This window comes from Antechinus flavipes, chromosome 2 (assembly GCF_016432865.1).
Source record: "Antechinus flavipes isolate AdamAnt ecotype Samford, QLD, Australia chromosome 2, AdamAnt_v2, whole genome shotgun sequence".
Taxonomy (NCBI): Eukaryota; Metazoa; Chordata; class Mammalia; order Dasyuromorphia; family Dasyuridae; genus Antechinus; species Antechinus flavipes.
The window spans coordinates 229,139,208-229,154,890 of record NC_067399.1 but is presented as its reverse complement, the minus strand read 5'-3'; the positions used below and the strand labels follow the sequence as shown (position 1 = coordinate 229,154,890).

Here is a 15,683-nt window from a genome sequence, read left to right as displayed (position 1 = left end):
CTCTCCCTAAATGTTGACCCCAGCCACATGTCCTCAAGTAGAATAGAAGCTGTTCTATGTACAATAATGGTAATCATCTGGGTACAAATTATTTGTAAGTTTGGCAAATAGATATATACAACATAGGTTTTATGTAACTTTATCATTCATTCAGTACACATTCTTTCAATATGCATTTATCAAATACTATACACTGTGCTAATTGCATATATATGGAATCTAGCTTGCATTCTTTCAACAGGCATTTATTAAGGGTCTATTCTGTGCCAGCTGGGCAGCTAGGTGGCACAGGGGATAGAGTGCCAGGCTTGGAGTTAGGAAGATTCTTTTTCTGAGTTCAGTTCTGGCCAGATATCAGCCTGGGCAAGTCACATAACCTTGTTTGCCAATGTTTCTGTAAAATGAGTAAAACAAAAACTGTGCTAGGCACAGTGTTAGTTGCTTTCAGCACAAAGACAAAACATTAAACTAGTCCCACCTTTTAGGAATTTATATTATCTTGACTTTAGGACACAGTTCTTTTTTTTTTTTTTAAATTTTATTTAATAACTACTTTATATTGATAGAATCCATGCCAGGGTAATTTTTTTTTTTTTACATTATCCTTTGCACTCGTTTCTGTTCCAATTTTTTTTTCCCCTCCCTCCCTCCACCCCCTCCCCTAGATGGCAAGCAGTCCTTTATATGTTGGATATGTTGCAGTATATAGGACACAATTCTTAGTGATTTTTCTGATTTAACACATCTGGGTAGCAGACTACCTGCTTACCTAATTTTAGTACTTCCTTCTGGGACTGGGAACTGGGGAGTTCCATTTATTCTACATTAGACTTGAGGATCCATTTTTTTAAAATTTAAATTTTATTTTATTTAATAATAACTTTGTATGGACAGAATCCATGCCAGGGTAATTTTTTATAACATTATCCCTTGCACTCGCTTATGTTTGTTTTTTCCCCTCTCTCCCTCCCCCCCCCCCAAGATGGCAAGCAGTCCTATATATATTAAATATGTTGCAGTATATCCTAGATACAATACATATTTGCAGAACCGAACAGTTCTCTTGTTGCACAGGGAGAAATGGATTCAGAAGGTAAAAATAACTTGGGAAGAAAATCAAAAATGCAAATAGTTCACATTCGTTTCCCAGTATTCCTTCTTTGGGTGTAGCTGTTTCTGTCCATCATTTATCCATTGAAACTCAGTTAGGTCTCTTTGTCATAGAAATCCTTCCATCAGAATACATCCTCATACAATATCGTTGTCGAAGTGTATAATGATCTCCTGGTTCTGCTCATCTCACTTAGCATCAGTCCATGTAGGTCTCTCCAAGCCTCTCTGTATTCATCCTGCTGGTCATTCCTTACAGAGCAATAACATTCCATAACATTCATATACTACAATTGAGGATCCATTTTTGAATGGATCATGACTTTCATAGCCATTACAGGGTTTACCAGGTATCAGTTTACATACTCGCTTTCTGGGAAGTGGGAAAGTTTCTTGGCAAGGTCCCTTCTTTTTGAACAGGAATGTTCTAACAGAATGCTCCATGTTCCTTAGAATGGAATCATAGAAAAAGTGAAGGGAAGTGTGTCCACTATGCTGATCCTTGCTTCACCCAGGGGAGAAAGCCTCTACAAGGAACTATCAGGTAAAGACATGGAACTTTCTAAAAATGAGTGACACTCGCACCAAGGGGTGTGCTTGTAAATGTTTAGCAACTGTCATTCCAGGGAGAAAAGTATATAAAACATACATATTAGTTTAATCTGCACTTTTTCCATTACTTGAGTCTAGAGAAACAATAAAATAATAAATCAAGCCCTGATTTGTAATTACTTTTTTGTTTCTTTGGTGTGTTTACAATGGAGTGAAAATTTGGCTTTACATCTAGCTCTGCATTTTCTTCCCAAGTAGGATTCAAGTGAAAGAGAGAAGAAGAAAAAATAATGGCTGACATTTAGATAGTGCTTTAAGGTTTACAAAGCATACCCATTAGCTCATCTGATCTGCCTAATAACCATATAAGACTGGTGCTCTTATTTTAGAGATCTCTTCAATTCATTGAAGTTCAATTAATGAGTATTTATATCAAGTGGCTATTATGTACCAGGGATGCAAGTACAAATAATGAAATTATTTACAATTAACCTACATTTTAATGGGAGGAGACAACAATTGCCTATGAAAATACATGCAGCATAATTATAAAGTTTGCATATACATAAATATATACACAAAGAGTCCTGTGGGAAGGACCATTTTGGGAGGCTCAGAAAAGATTTCTTACAGAAGATTATATTTGAGCTAGATCTTAAAGAAAGAAGGAAGCAAGAGGTAGTATATTTCAGAGGAGTTCAGTGACATGTCCAAAGCCACACAGTTATTTCTGAGATGGGATTCAAATCAAAGCATTCCTGACTCCAAGTCTAACACCATTGGATTTGGCCTAAAATGCAAAGTTTTTCTGGGATAGCTAGGTGGTCCAGTGGTTAGAGCTCCAGGCTTGGAGTGAAAAAGACTTGAAGTTAAATCTGGCCTCAGATTCTGGGAAAATCACTTAACCATGTTTGCCCCAGTTTCATCCTTTGTAAAATGCTAGAAGGAAATGGCAAACCACTTCAGTATCTTAACCATGAAAACCCCAAATAGGATCACTAAGAGTTGTACTTGACTGAGAAACAACAAAACAAAATCCTTTGGCTTTTAAAACTTTTCATAAGTGTTTTTGGATATGGATCTCTGGAAGTTTTGGGGTACAGATTTCTGGGTAGATTGGGTTCACTCCATGAAGGAATTAGGTACCTAGTATGAACTTGTCATAAACTGAATCCTAGTGTCAATCTCCACTGAATAATTCTTATATACATATATAGATAATGATAACAAGCCTTGAGAGAGGTGAGATCTGAATGGCATAGTACTGAGCCCCCCTCAGCATATGGTATATGGGAAGAGAAGAAAAATGAGGGAAGTGGGGCCCAAGAAGATTCAGAACAAGATAGTCCAGAATCTGTGACATCTATGAGTTAGATAGTACAAGAACTAATCTTTCATTTTGTAGATCTACAGATTGCCTAGTATCATCCAAGTAGTAACAAAGCTAGGATTCAAACCAAAAACTCCATATATTATGTTCTTTCTATCATGCCAGATCATTCGATCAAAAAGAATCTACAATGCACCAAGCATTGTGCTAAACTAGCACAAAAGTGAGACATTCCCTGCCCTCAAAGAACTTATGTATATTATATATTTTAAATATATAGGTAAGTTTAATATTGATTCAAAAACTAACTGCATTTAAGAACTACATTTAAGAAGTGGCAGGGAGAGAATTTCTTAGACTGAGCCTTAGTCTGTTTTGATAGATGGGGTCACTTCAGATCCAAAACTTGGTCCTTAGTTTTAATTACCCTGGAACTTGACTTGATTATTTCTCTAAGGGGTCAACAGGCATTTGGAGGACTGATTCATACTTGCTAAATTCATTGGAGACAGATTTATTAAGTCAAAATCCCATTTTATCAGCTATTTCTCAGTGTAAATTAACTTAATCAAGCTGGAATACAGCTGTTGTCTGTTCAACGCTTCCTCTTCCTAGTAGGAGAGATTTCCTGGGAAACCAAAAAATTAGAAGGTTGTTTGGTGAGCTGAGTAGAGAATTGGATATTTTAAATGAATAAAACATTAAAAATGTTTAAAAGGAATAAAACATTAAAAAAAACCCTCCAAATCATAGTCTGATAGATCCTTCTCTTCTATAAAGTTATGCCAGCCACGCACATTTCCTCAGAGCACTTTCTACCCCACACTCTTGTTCTTATAGTAGAGAATCAGTAATTAGGGGAATTAGAAGGAGGTGAACAATTTGGGAGAATTAACAAGTTTGTGGAAGCGGAGTAGGAATCAGCCCAAAACAGTGACAAGGAATCAAAACACTAATCAGTAGCAGAGTCAAGGACAGACATTCATGTGCTGCCAGATCCAAGCCAATAGGTGGGAACATATGTTCTGAGTTTAGATGTAATGAGTCCAATTGGTGAGGATGGGAGTGGTCCACACAAAGTGGAGTTGGGAGAATAACACCAAGGGAGGAGTTTGATACTTAATGCAAAAAATCAACTTGGGGCAGCCTGATTTTATGGTGGTGGGTGGAAGCCACATCTTTTTCCCACTCAGCTTAAGGAAATGACACAGTGTTACAGATCTATAGACTGATTTTTTCCTACCCAATTATTTTTCTTACCAAGTATGCAAGAACAAGCTAATACTTAATTACACTTAACACTCCCCCATTTTTGATGGAGTTCAGAGATGACCAGGTTGCTCTGGATCCAAACCCTTATCTTGGGTCTTGAACTTTTTTTTTGTCATGAATTCCTTTGGAATCTCATGAAGTCTATGAGACTCTTCTAAAAATAATGTTTTTGAATGTATAAAATACATAGAATCACTAAGAAAGCCAAAACTTAATAAATACTAAGATGCAATATTTTTTTCTCTTAAACAAGCTCATCATGTATGCTACCATGTGCTTTTAGGGCCCACTGTGCTCCAAGCTAAGAATCTTTGGGCCAAGATTAAAACTCTCACTAGTGAATCTTTTTACTTCTAAGCAGACAGGTAGATCCCTCTCCATTTGAGATTTTCCCACAAGTACTCCCAGGCATGGTGAGGGAGAAACTGGATAATTGGTGGAGACCTTATGAGAAAGTCATGCTCTGAGCTGGCCCCAGTGGGTGGAGACACTTATGGTCAGGGAAAATCAATTCCACCCACTTCCTCAAAGGGAGGGATGTGTATGTGTGTGAAAAATGTTGCTCATGGGTTCCATTTCTTCCCCTGGCTTATTTAAGAGATGTCATGACAGCAATATTGGTTAGAAATGAGAGTATGAGAAACTGATGCCTGAAGCAAAAGAACTGTAATTATGATGAGGTGGTTTGTGAGTTGGTACAGTGTGAAAGTAGTCATTTGGGAGAAATGAGTCTATGTATGCGGGAGAGAGTCAAAGTGTCCAGGAAACTTGGAGCTCCATGATTCTTTTCCTTAGCTTTTCCATCAGTCTTCCACAAAGGGTTTACTTGGTATTTAGAGGACTTCCTTTCATTTAAAATCTTGTGGCTATCAGTAGAATTTTATTTCTACTTATTTATTTTTAAAAAGTATTTTATTATAACTTTTTATTTACAAGACATATGCATGGGTAATTTTTCAACATTGACCCTTACAAAACCTTCTGTTCCAACTTTTCCCCTCCTTCCCACCAGCCCCTCCCCTAGATGGCACGTAGATCAATACATATTAAATATGTTAAAGTATATGTTAAATACTACACACACACACACACACACACACACACACATACACATACACACACATACACACACACACACATATTTATACAGTTATCTTGCTGCACAAGAAAAATCGGATTTAGAAATAAGGTAAAACTAACCTGGAAAGAAAAACAAAAATTCAAGTAGACAATAATAGGAGGAGTAGAACTATGTTGTAGTTCATGCTCATTTCCCATAGTTCTTTCGCTGGGTGGAGCTGGTTCTCTTCATTACTGAACAAATGGAACTGATTTGGTTTATCTCATTTTTGAAGAGAGCCACGTCCATCAGAATTGATCATCATATAGTATTGTAGTTGAAGTGTATTATAATCTCCTGGTTCTGCTCATTTCACTCAGCATCAGTTCATGTAAGTCACTCCAGGCCTTTCTGAAATCATCCTCCTGATCATTTCTTACAGAACAATAATATTCCATAACGTTCATATACCATAATTGATTCAACCATTTTCCAACTGAGGGGCATCCATTCAGTGTCCAGTTTCTAATCTCTACAAAAAAGGCTGCCACAAACATTTTTCCCCTTTCCCTTCTTTAAGATCTCTTTGGGATATAAGCCCAGTAGTAACTCAGTAGAACTTTTAGAGGGTTCATCTGTTATAGTTCATCCTTGCTACATGACAGGTTTACCCCCATTCTGGTCAGTCATGCTATACATGTTTAACTTAAGTTTAACATTTCCCATGTAAGTCCTCGTTACTAATGTGCAATGCCCTACTTCTACCCACCATATGTTTTTCCGTTGATGTCTGGGTCATCTGAAGTTCTGATTCTTTGGAAAATATAATACAAGTGGGATAATGCTAGTGTTAAAAAGATGGGTTTTTACAGCAGGAAGTGGCTTTGAATCATTAAAAATATTGCACAATTTCTCAGATGGGATCCAGCCAGATCTCCTCCTACCATTAATTATTGGGCTCAGTTCATGTTCCATCTGCAGTGTCTATTCAATAGGTTGTCTATTTCACTGGATTGTTTATCCCATTGCATACAATAATCTGGGCTATACAGATTTCTCATCAGTTTTATTTTTCTTGTATGTATGTGGATTTCATTGAGAAGACTTGATGTTATACTGGGGCTTGTTGTCAATGGAATAATGCTACCTACAAATAGGAGCATCTGGAGAAGCTCTTGATCCCCAAAGACTCCCTCTTCCATTTGAACTTGATGCATGACATCCTCCAAGACACTGATGACCATTTTTTGCAGTATATATCTCTATATATCTCCCTTGTTGGATAATGTTCTTAATACTGATAATCAATGGTTGATTTAACAGAATTATTTCTATAATCCTATATGCCACGGGACTTTTTTTTTTTTTTAATAATCTTAACATAGATATGACACATTATTTTAGGATAACCTTTCAAGCAGAGGTATCAATTATGTGGTCCACAGAGTCTATGCTAGATTAAAATGTAATTGGAAAATATTTAACAAAATAAATAAGAATACAGTAAAATGTAGATAACTTTACATTTTTAAACTTAAGTTAACATACAGGCCACAAGGATCCTTATGTACAGATTAGTGACTCCTGTTCCTATTTGAGTTTAATGTCACTGATTTAAAACTTCTTTTTACTCTGCCAAATCATTTTTTCTCTATTTAGTAATTAACAAATAATATAATACAATGGATTACTATATTCCCTACATCTTCCAATCAACTGTGTAAATCTGAAGATAAAGAAAGACTTTATAGGGGAAGATATATGATAAAATATGATAAAATTTGGTACTTATATGACTGTGATAAATAAGGCACACAAATATACTATTGGTGGACCTGTAAATTGTCTCCACCTTTTTTGTAAACAATATAAAATTTTAAAATGAGAATGATTTGGCCCAGTGAAGCACACTATTAAAATTACATTCAAAGGAATTAATAATAATTAACTGCAGTGTCTTTTTTATTATAACTTTTAATAGTTATATAAATATATATTTTATATTTCTTTTTATTTCTTTTTCCCCTTTTAGTAATATTTTTATTTTTTCCCAATTCCATGTAAAGATACTTTTCAACATCAAAAAAAAAAAAAAGATTTTTTTTTTTTTGTGAGATCTTGAGTTTTTTTCTCCCTTCTTCTGTTTCCCCCTTTCCAAGAGTGCAAGCAATCTGATATAGGATATTTATGTATGATAAAATGATTTATTTCTGCAAAAATATTTCTTAAAGCATCATCTCACTAGAGATATGTCATGATATGAACAATCTATCAGTCAATATGAATTTAATAAGAAGCAACATGACAGAATGTAGAGAGAACCAGCTTCCTTTATTGTTAGGAAGATTTAGTTTAGGTCCTTTCTTTGGCATGTACTATGGCTATGTAACCCCACAACCTAACTACAATAATCAATATATTTAACTACTTTGTGCTGAGAGAATCAGTATATAACAGGCAGACTTTCTCAGGTGATATTCAACAATGTACTACATTGTCGTTTTTTCATAATTAATTGGAAGATGTAAAGAATATAAAATCCCATTGGACCAATTGTTTGTGACCATGAAAAAGTATTTAATTCAGTAAAACAGAGTGTCATTCGAATTGATGAGATGACAGATCCCTTGGAGTACTGAATATATTTATTCTGTGAATATTTATATATGTACATTTTGTTTCCCTCAATAAGATATAAGCTCCTTGAAGGTAAGGATTATTTCATTTTTGTCTTTGTATTTTCAGCGCCTGGCATGTAATAGAAGCTTAACATATGCTTTTGACTAATTGATTGAACAGTTGCCTATCTGCATTGGTAGAGATCTTTCCTCACCTGGAATTATGCACACTAATGAAATCAAAGGCCTGAATAAAGATATATACTATGCACAGTTAATAATGACTGATTGTTATATAGCATTTGAAAGCATGTGGTATACTTTAACCTACCTTTTCATTTGAGTCTCATGACAACCTTGAGAAGTAAATAATCTATGATAGAAATTATTCTCATTTTTCAGTTGATACTCAGAGTGATAAAATATTTTATGGCTTGTCAGTCAATAGTGAATAGGATTCAAATCCATGTCTTTGTGACTTGAAGTCTACTTTTCTATCTACTATTCCATGTTACTTTTTTTTTTTTTTTTTTTTTTTTTTTGCCGATGCAATTGGGGTTAAGTGACTTGCCAGGGTCATTATGCTACGTTTTTTAAAAATTATAGCTTTTTATTGACAAAACATATGCATAGGTAATTTTTCAACAGTGACCCTTGCAAAACTTCTGTTCCAACTTTTCCCCACCTTCCCTCCACCCCCTCCCCTAGATGGCAGGCAGTCCCATATATGTTAAACATGTTAAAGTATATGTTAAATACAATATATGGTATACATATTTATACAGTTATCTTGTTGCACAATCATGTTACTTTTTTAAAAGATATATGCAAGCCTTATAGAAAGTAACATAGAGTGAATACAACAGACCCCAAAGACCAATGTGCCTGCTCATTGCAATAAGTAAAAAAAATTAAGGAAGTCTAATTCTCTATTCATTTTGCTACATTGACTTTTATATTAAATTTGTATTGATTGATTAATTGATTATTCATCTCATGGTGTAGTAACACTATATGATATTAATATGCCATTATACCTAATGAGAGAAATAAAGGTTCCTCTATATTATTCATGCCTCATCAGGCCACATCTAATATACTGTGTTCAGTTTTAGGATCCACATCTTTGAAAAGCTAGACCTTGAGCAGGATGGTGAGAAAACTAGAGAACTTGCCAATTGAAAATCAACTGAGAGGAATGGAGAAGCTTAGCCTGAAGAAAAGAAATCTTGGGGTTGGGAAGGATGAGGTGACATGATAGCTCTATGGGAGGTAAATTAGGTGAAGTTCCTTGGCTTTAGAGGGTGGTATTAATGGGTGGAAGTTGCAGAAAAATAGATTTGAACTCACTGTAGGGAAAAGTTTCTGAATAATTGGAGCTTAACCTAAAAGTAGAATGTGCTTCTTCAGGAAGTAGGAGGCATCTTTTCTTTGAAGGTGTTTAAATAGACATCACTCACTGGGGATATCATAAAAGTGTCATTTTGTATGGGAAAAGTTTCAGTTCCACAGGTCAATGTTTCTTTCTACCAGCTGTATTTGATGGGACTTCAGGTCCCTTCTTGGGAAGCTCTATTGGTGAAAGCCAGCAGATGGCACTTGAAGCTTGATCTTCCTACTGTAGGAGCATAGAAAATACCCAGGCAGCCCAGCCTTCTGAGCACTCCTGGGTTATATGTTTAAAATCTAGGCCAATTGATAAATTTCAGCAATAGCTTATAATACTCTGGATTTGTGTCCCCACCATTATGGATTCTAGTCTTGCTCCCCTTCTCCCTTTTCCCCAAAGAATTCATTCAGTCAGGATATAGGCTTTTACTGTGGGGAAAACAGAAAATAAGGTATTATAGTGGTGCATCACAAGTGATCCCGGCCTAGTTGAGTTGTCCACTGAACTGACCCTGTTTTCTGTAGGTTTCTTTGCTTTTGTATAAGGAGGAAGCACAGATGTCCAGCAGGACTTTCTTAGTAGATGGGCATTACCAAGTATTCATGATATTAAAATTACCAGGGAAGGGGAGGTCCTTTGACCACGTTCCATCTCTCTCTACTAATACATATGGCCAGTGGAAATCATCACCAGTCAAGTAAAACCCACACTCTTATACTTTAGCCAGTGGCCTTGGGACAATAACCAAGGCTGGGAATTTCCCACATGGTTCAATTTCCTTCTTCACTTTGACTCCCAAAATGTTTTCGATATGACTGGAAGTTTGAGAGTGAGTCAGCTACTTAGTACTTCCATGGACTGGTTTTGCGAAATTCTATCCTTACCCCCCACCCTGGTTGCTCAAGTTGTTAGATGCCTGAAACCTCTCCTAGTATTATGGCTTCACTACAAGAGAACAAGTCATCTAGAAAGATTGAACTAAAGTGAACACTGCAAAAATACTGCCCTTTTAAAAGTCCTTTCAGTTACTGTGATATTAGTGAGATCTCTGGCAGCTGGGCCAAAACTATGCCTAATACTTCAATTTGTCTTTGATATATAAAGAGCTAGAAAAATGCAGGGGGAAAAACCATATAGCTTTCATCAATTACAACAAAAATTATATCAATTTGAATATTTCAACTTGTGAATGGAAGTAATTAAAATATAGAAAATTAAAAAACAGATTTTATAGGCATGAGAAATTGGGTGTGTAGGTCAATAGTTGTTGATGTGTTTTGGTTTGTGAAATAATATTGGAAGCTTTTTCATCCTTTTGGAATTGTCTTTTCTTTTGAGGTATATTGAAAATTGAACCCTTTATCTGGCAAGTGAAGTTTTTCACAGCCTGATTCCAGCATCCTTTACTAAGCTTATTTCACTTTATTTCCTTTTATCCCCTCTACATTCCAGTTAAACTGGCCTCATATATAACATCCTGTCTCCTGTATCCATGCCTTTTCATGGGCTGTCTCCCATGTCTAGGATGGATTCTTTCCTTACTTCTGGACAGCTACAGTAAACAGAGCTGGGCCTGGAGTCAGGAAGACCTGGGTTCAAATGTGGTCTCATTCACTTAGTAGCTATGTGACCCTTGACAAGCCACATACTATTTGTTTGCCTCAGTTTCCTCAACTGTAAAATGGGGGATAATAATGGCATCTACTTTATAAAGTTACTGTGATTATTAAATGAGATAATAATTATAAAGTGCTTAACATAGTTCTGGACTATTACTATAAGTTAATAAATGCTTCCTTCCTTCCTTCTTTTTGCCTGGTAGAATCCCGGCTTCTTTAAGTGCTCAGCCTAAGTATCATTTCTTATATGAGGTCTTTTTAATTTCCCTGGCTAGTAGTAACCCCTGTAATTGCTTTATGATAACCTTGTAGATCGTTTTAATTTACTTATAGATATATAGATTATATCACTTGAGAGAGTGTAAACTCCTTGAGCATAGGGACTACATAATTTTTGTCTTTAAATCTACCATACCTAGGTCAGTGCTTGTCATTTAACAAATACTTTCTGATAGATTGATCCCAAAGTACCTTTAAAATTATTCAATCATCAGTTGATTTGGAATCCAATATTGATTTGGAATCAAAGGACTTGGATTCAAATCTTGGCTCTTTTCATTAACCTGTTGTCTTGGGCAAGTTGGGAAAGTCTTAATAATGATATTTGTTAATTGTTAATTAACATTATTGATAATTACTACTACTACTATCAAAATATTAATCACTGATAATGATAATGAGAGCTCTGTGGCTCATTTTACCCTCAAAAAACACAGAACAGATTTATTAAAAGCTATGGAAAGAATATAAAAGGGGCTCATATCTAAGCCTTGTTAGCAAGGAATTAGAGCTTCACAAAATTTATAGTATTAACTAGTCAAGGATGTTGGTAAGGATGATCCATTGTTAGCTTTCCTCATTTTCATAATTTCCTCAAACAGTGCTAGATTCAGGTTTTCATATGTATATATTTACAAAGTAATGTTAAAAATAAGAGATTTTAGCTATAGCTTTAAAGTTGAAAAGGATTATAGTAGCCTTGTAGTTTGAACTCCTAAGAGTGTATCTACTACGAAAAAGGGTCACCCGACCTTTGCTGGAAACCTTTAGTGTGGAGTAACCAATTATATTTCAAAACAGCATGTTCATTCTGCTTTTGAATAGTTCTTAATTTCAAGAGGATCATCTCTAGTAGTCCTGAAATATATCTGACCCCTGGACCCAGATAGCGCAGGAGGAGAAAGCGAAGCAGGTGACCTTGCATAGCCTCCCTGTCATGGCATCCCCTCTCTGTGTCATGAGCCCCTGCTAGAATAAAGGACAAGCAGCAGCATTGTCTCTGGGATCTTTATAGCTGCAGACATCCAACATTTGTGCTGCTTGCACCTCCCATTCCTCACAGCCACCATTCCCACAGGCCCTTTACTTTTCTTGTGCAAGTCCCTGTTCAGAGTTTTTGTTTACTCACATGTGTCCTTGGCTCCTCATCAGACCAATATAACCAGAAGGAAAGGAAGAAGCAGACCCGACTTTTTTTTTTAAACAGGTTCTTTCCTGATGTTGTATTTTTATGGAATCAGTTAATAATGTTAGGCCAGGTAAGCCTGGATCTATTGGCTATTGCTCCTGAAACTTTCTTTATGAAGCCTTTATGTTAGTCAGAGGACCATGATGCTGGGATAAGGAGTTCATATATAGAAATGAAACTCATGATCTTTTTTCTTTGCTCTACTCCAGAGATGCAGCTAGATTTGCATCATCACCTTAACGTTTACTTGCTTTTGATTTTGTACTTGATTTAATCTTATTTGAACACTATCCTCATGTGTCAGTTTAAAGCAGTTATTCCCAACTCTTATTAGTATAGACTTGTTATACAATTGTCTGAAGAAGTCAGTTATTCATTCAGTAAGCATTTATTAGGTCTTACTATATATCAGATACTATGCTAAGCACTGTGGATTAAAAAAAAAAGATAAAAGTATGGTCCCTGACCTTAAGGAGCTCAGATTTTAATTGGGGAGATAATATGCAATTAACTTAACACCAAAGCTCAATGCAACTCAATATATATGGGAAGTATTCTCAAAAGTCTCACTTCAGTGGGTCCACAATGTAGATTATAATTCATCCCTGATTATATCTCTGACATGACTCTTGTCCATATATCTTCCTATATCAAGTTTAACCCAGGCATTTCACTTCATGTATTAGGATCTCTTTTACTTTCTTTAGTCATAAGAATTTCAGTGGAGTGGACATATTTTCTATCAGTTATCTTTGTTCTCTTCATGGAACTAGTTTATCTTTCCTTTCACTCATTCTTAGATTAAATCCTTTGCTCCATCTCTACCTAATTTTTTATTCATGATATGTCACAGCATGCTCTCATGTAAGGATGCAAAAATTAAAGATTACGCAGTTGTGTTTGATTGTAAGTGTATGCAATTGCTATATTTCTAAAGATAGAATATGATCTGGAGTATAACTGAATCTGTGGAGGAGCTACAGATGAGGAACTAGGAAACCTGGCTGCTATAATTTGGCTCATTGTTAAGTGACCAAGTTAAGAATTTTGAAAATGAAATGAACCACAGGCATCATCTTCAAACAATGGAAAGCATATTGAATTTGGAATCAGAATAACTGATTTCAAATCCTTTTATCTTATAGATTGAGGAATCCAGAATGTTTAGATCAGAAAAACAAGGCTTAAAAGAGGATTTGATTGATAACTTTCTTCAAGTATTTCATAATATCATGAATTTAGAATTTTGATTAGACCTCTCTAATCCAATCCCTTCATTCTACAGATGAAGAAACTGAAACTTAAGATGTTGTGACTTGATTATGGTTATACAGAAAGTGAATATAAGAGCCAGGATTTTCAAGATCTTATAATACAATAACTAGCAATGTACCAGTGTAGTCCTTCATGCAGATAGGTTCTTTGTGGTCATCTGTGACAAAATTAAACTTCGGAAAAAAACCCCTAATTCCTACATGTTCTATTTTTTTTTATTTTGTAGATGTCAAGAATGAATACAAAGAAATGGAAAAGTTGTATAAAAGCCTGAGAGAAATTGCAGAGAATGCGGTGATGAGGAGAGGAATGCAAGAATTTCTTATGAAGATGTCACCTAGAAAAGTTGACTCCCAAAAAAACTGAACTCTTGTTCTTTGTGATTAGGCTGCAGGATTTAGAAATTGAGCCTGAAACAAAAGAAACATTGATTTTTGCATGCTGAAATATCAGAAGAGAATTTTTTCCAGCCTTCTAGTCAAGATATCTTTTATCCATTGGGATAATCAGGGATGTCTTTGTTCTCTAATGAACATGATTTTGTTTTGCGTCTAACTAGCCCAGATGTCCTGCATCCCTGTGAATAGGGTGCAGTTTTTAGTATCTGTTCTTTGTTCCACCTTTGACATTGGCAGATCCTTGGGGAAGGATGAGCAAACATCGGTGGAAAAAGAGGCAGGATTGTATTATATGGGGACTAGCCTGGGAATTGGGAGAACAGTTTTGCTCCTAGCTTTGCCACTGATGCACTTAGCCAAATCATCTTAAGGGCATCCTCTGTAAACTTAAAGTACTGGGCTGATTAGCTTATCCCCAGGATTCTTTCCAGCTCTGACTTACAACTATCCCCAAATGCCTCCCTTTTCATTGCTTTGGTTTCTTCCCTTCTGCAAAGGGTGTGCCGGGTTCTGAGCTGTCTCACTAACAAGGGTGAGGAACTTGATTATAAAGTCCTTTTCCCATTCAAGCCCTAAATAAATAAACTTAGCTGTGGAAAATTGGATGGCTCCTTTTACTGAGACTCTGGAAAAAATGTGTGATCTAGTATTGTGTTAAGGGGATGGGTTTGAGGAATTGGGGATGTTAAGCTTGAAGAAGCGAAGACTCAGGGTAGGGGATGTGATAGCCATCTTCAAGCACCTCAGGTGTGGAAGAAGGAAGAAGGTGGAACTAGGGGCCACCCATTAGTGTAAGTTGCAAAGAGATGATTTCAGATTTGATGTCAGGAAAGACTTACAATTAGAATAGTCTGGAGTAGTAAATTTTCTACCACAAATAGTCTCTGACCAAAGCCTGGATGACAATTTGCTGGGTATCTTAGAGCCAGAATTCTTTCCTGAGTATGGGCTGAACTAAACTGCTAAGGTCCTTTCCAACTTTGTAATTCTGTGGGAGTTCTGAGTAGTTTTTATTTCTGTCTCCAGATCCTAGATAGAGGATCTGGACAGAGGCAATGTAGTAAAATGGAAAGAATATTAGATTTTGCTCTAGAGGGACTAGATTTGGTATCAAAAGAACCTAACTTCAAATTTTGAGTGCAGCTTGCTGCTTGACTCTGGACAAATCACTTCATCTCTATGAGTCTCAGTTTACTCATCTGAAAAATAAGGAGTTTGGGCTAAATCACCTCTAATATGTCTTCTGGTTCTAAATTTTAAATTTTAAACGTACTTCGGGGGAAGGTAGAGAAAGGTAAAACTATGATTAAAATTTCTAGTAACTGACTTCAAAAAACAAAACCATACTTTTGTTTCCCCTTTTCACACAGTATGTGGGAAAAAACTATGCATTTTCAAAGTTAACCTGCTTTTCTGTGTTTCCTTCTAAATTTTCTTTTATTCTCTTCTACACTTTTTTATTTTTTTCTCCTTCCCTTTCCACTCAACTCTTGAAAAGGCTACTATCATATACAAATATGTATATATGTGTAAAACCATGTTATACATACTTCTATTTGTTATTTCTTTTTCTGGAAGTGAGTAGTATCTT

The 15,683-nt window shown here is 35.8% G+C and overlaps 1 protein-coding gene across 1 annotated transcript in view; it reads left to right on the top strand.

Moving 5' to 3' along the window:
* NUGGC (nuclear GTPase, germinal center associated) overlaps positions 1-14,692 on the top strand; it is a 115,780-nt gene extending 101,088 nt beyond the window's left edge. The window contains 2 exon segments of the mRNA XM_051973600.1: positions 1,564-1,654; positions 13,921-14,692. Of these exon segments, the coding sequence (XP_051829560.1) occupies positions 1,564-1,654; positions 13,921-14,081 (252 nt within the window). The 3' untranslated portion in view covers positions 14,082-14,692.
* Positions 14,693-15,683: the final 991 nt, after the last annotated feature.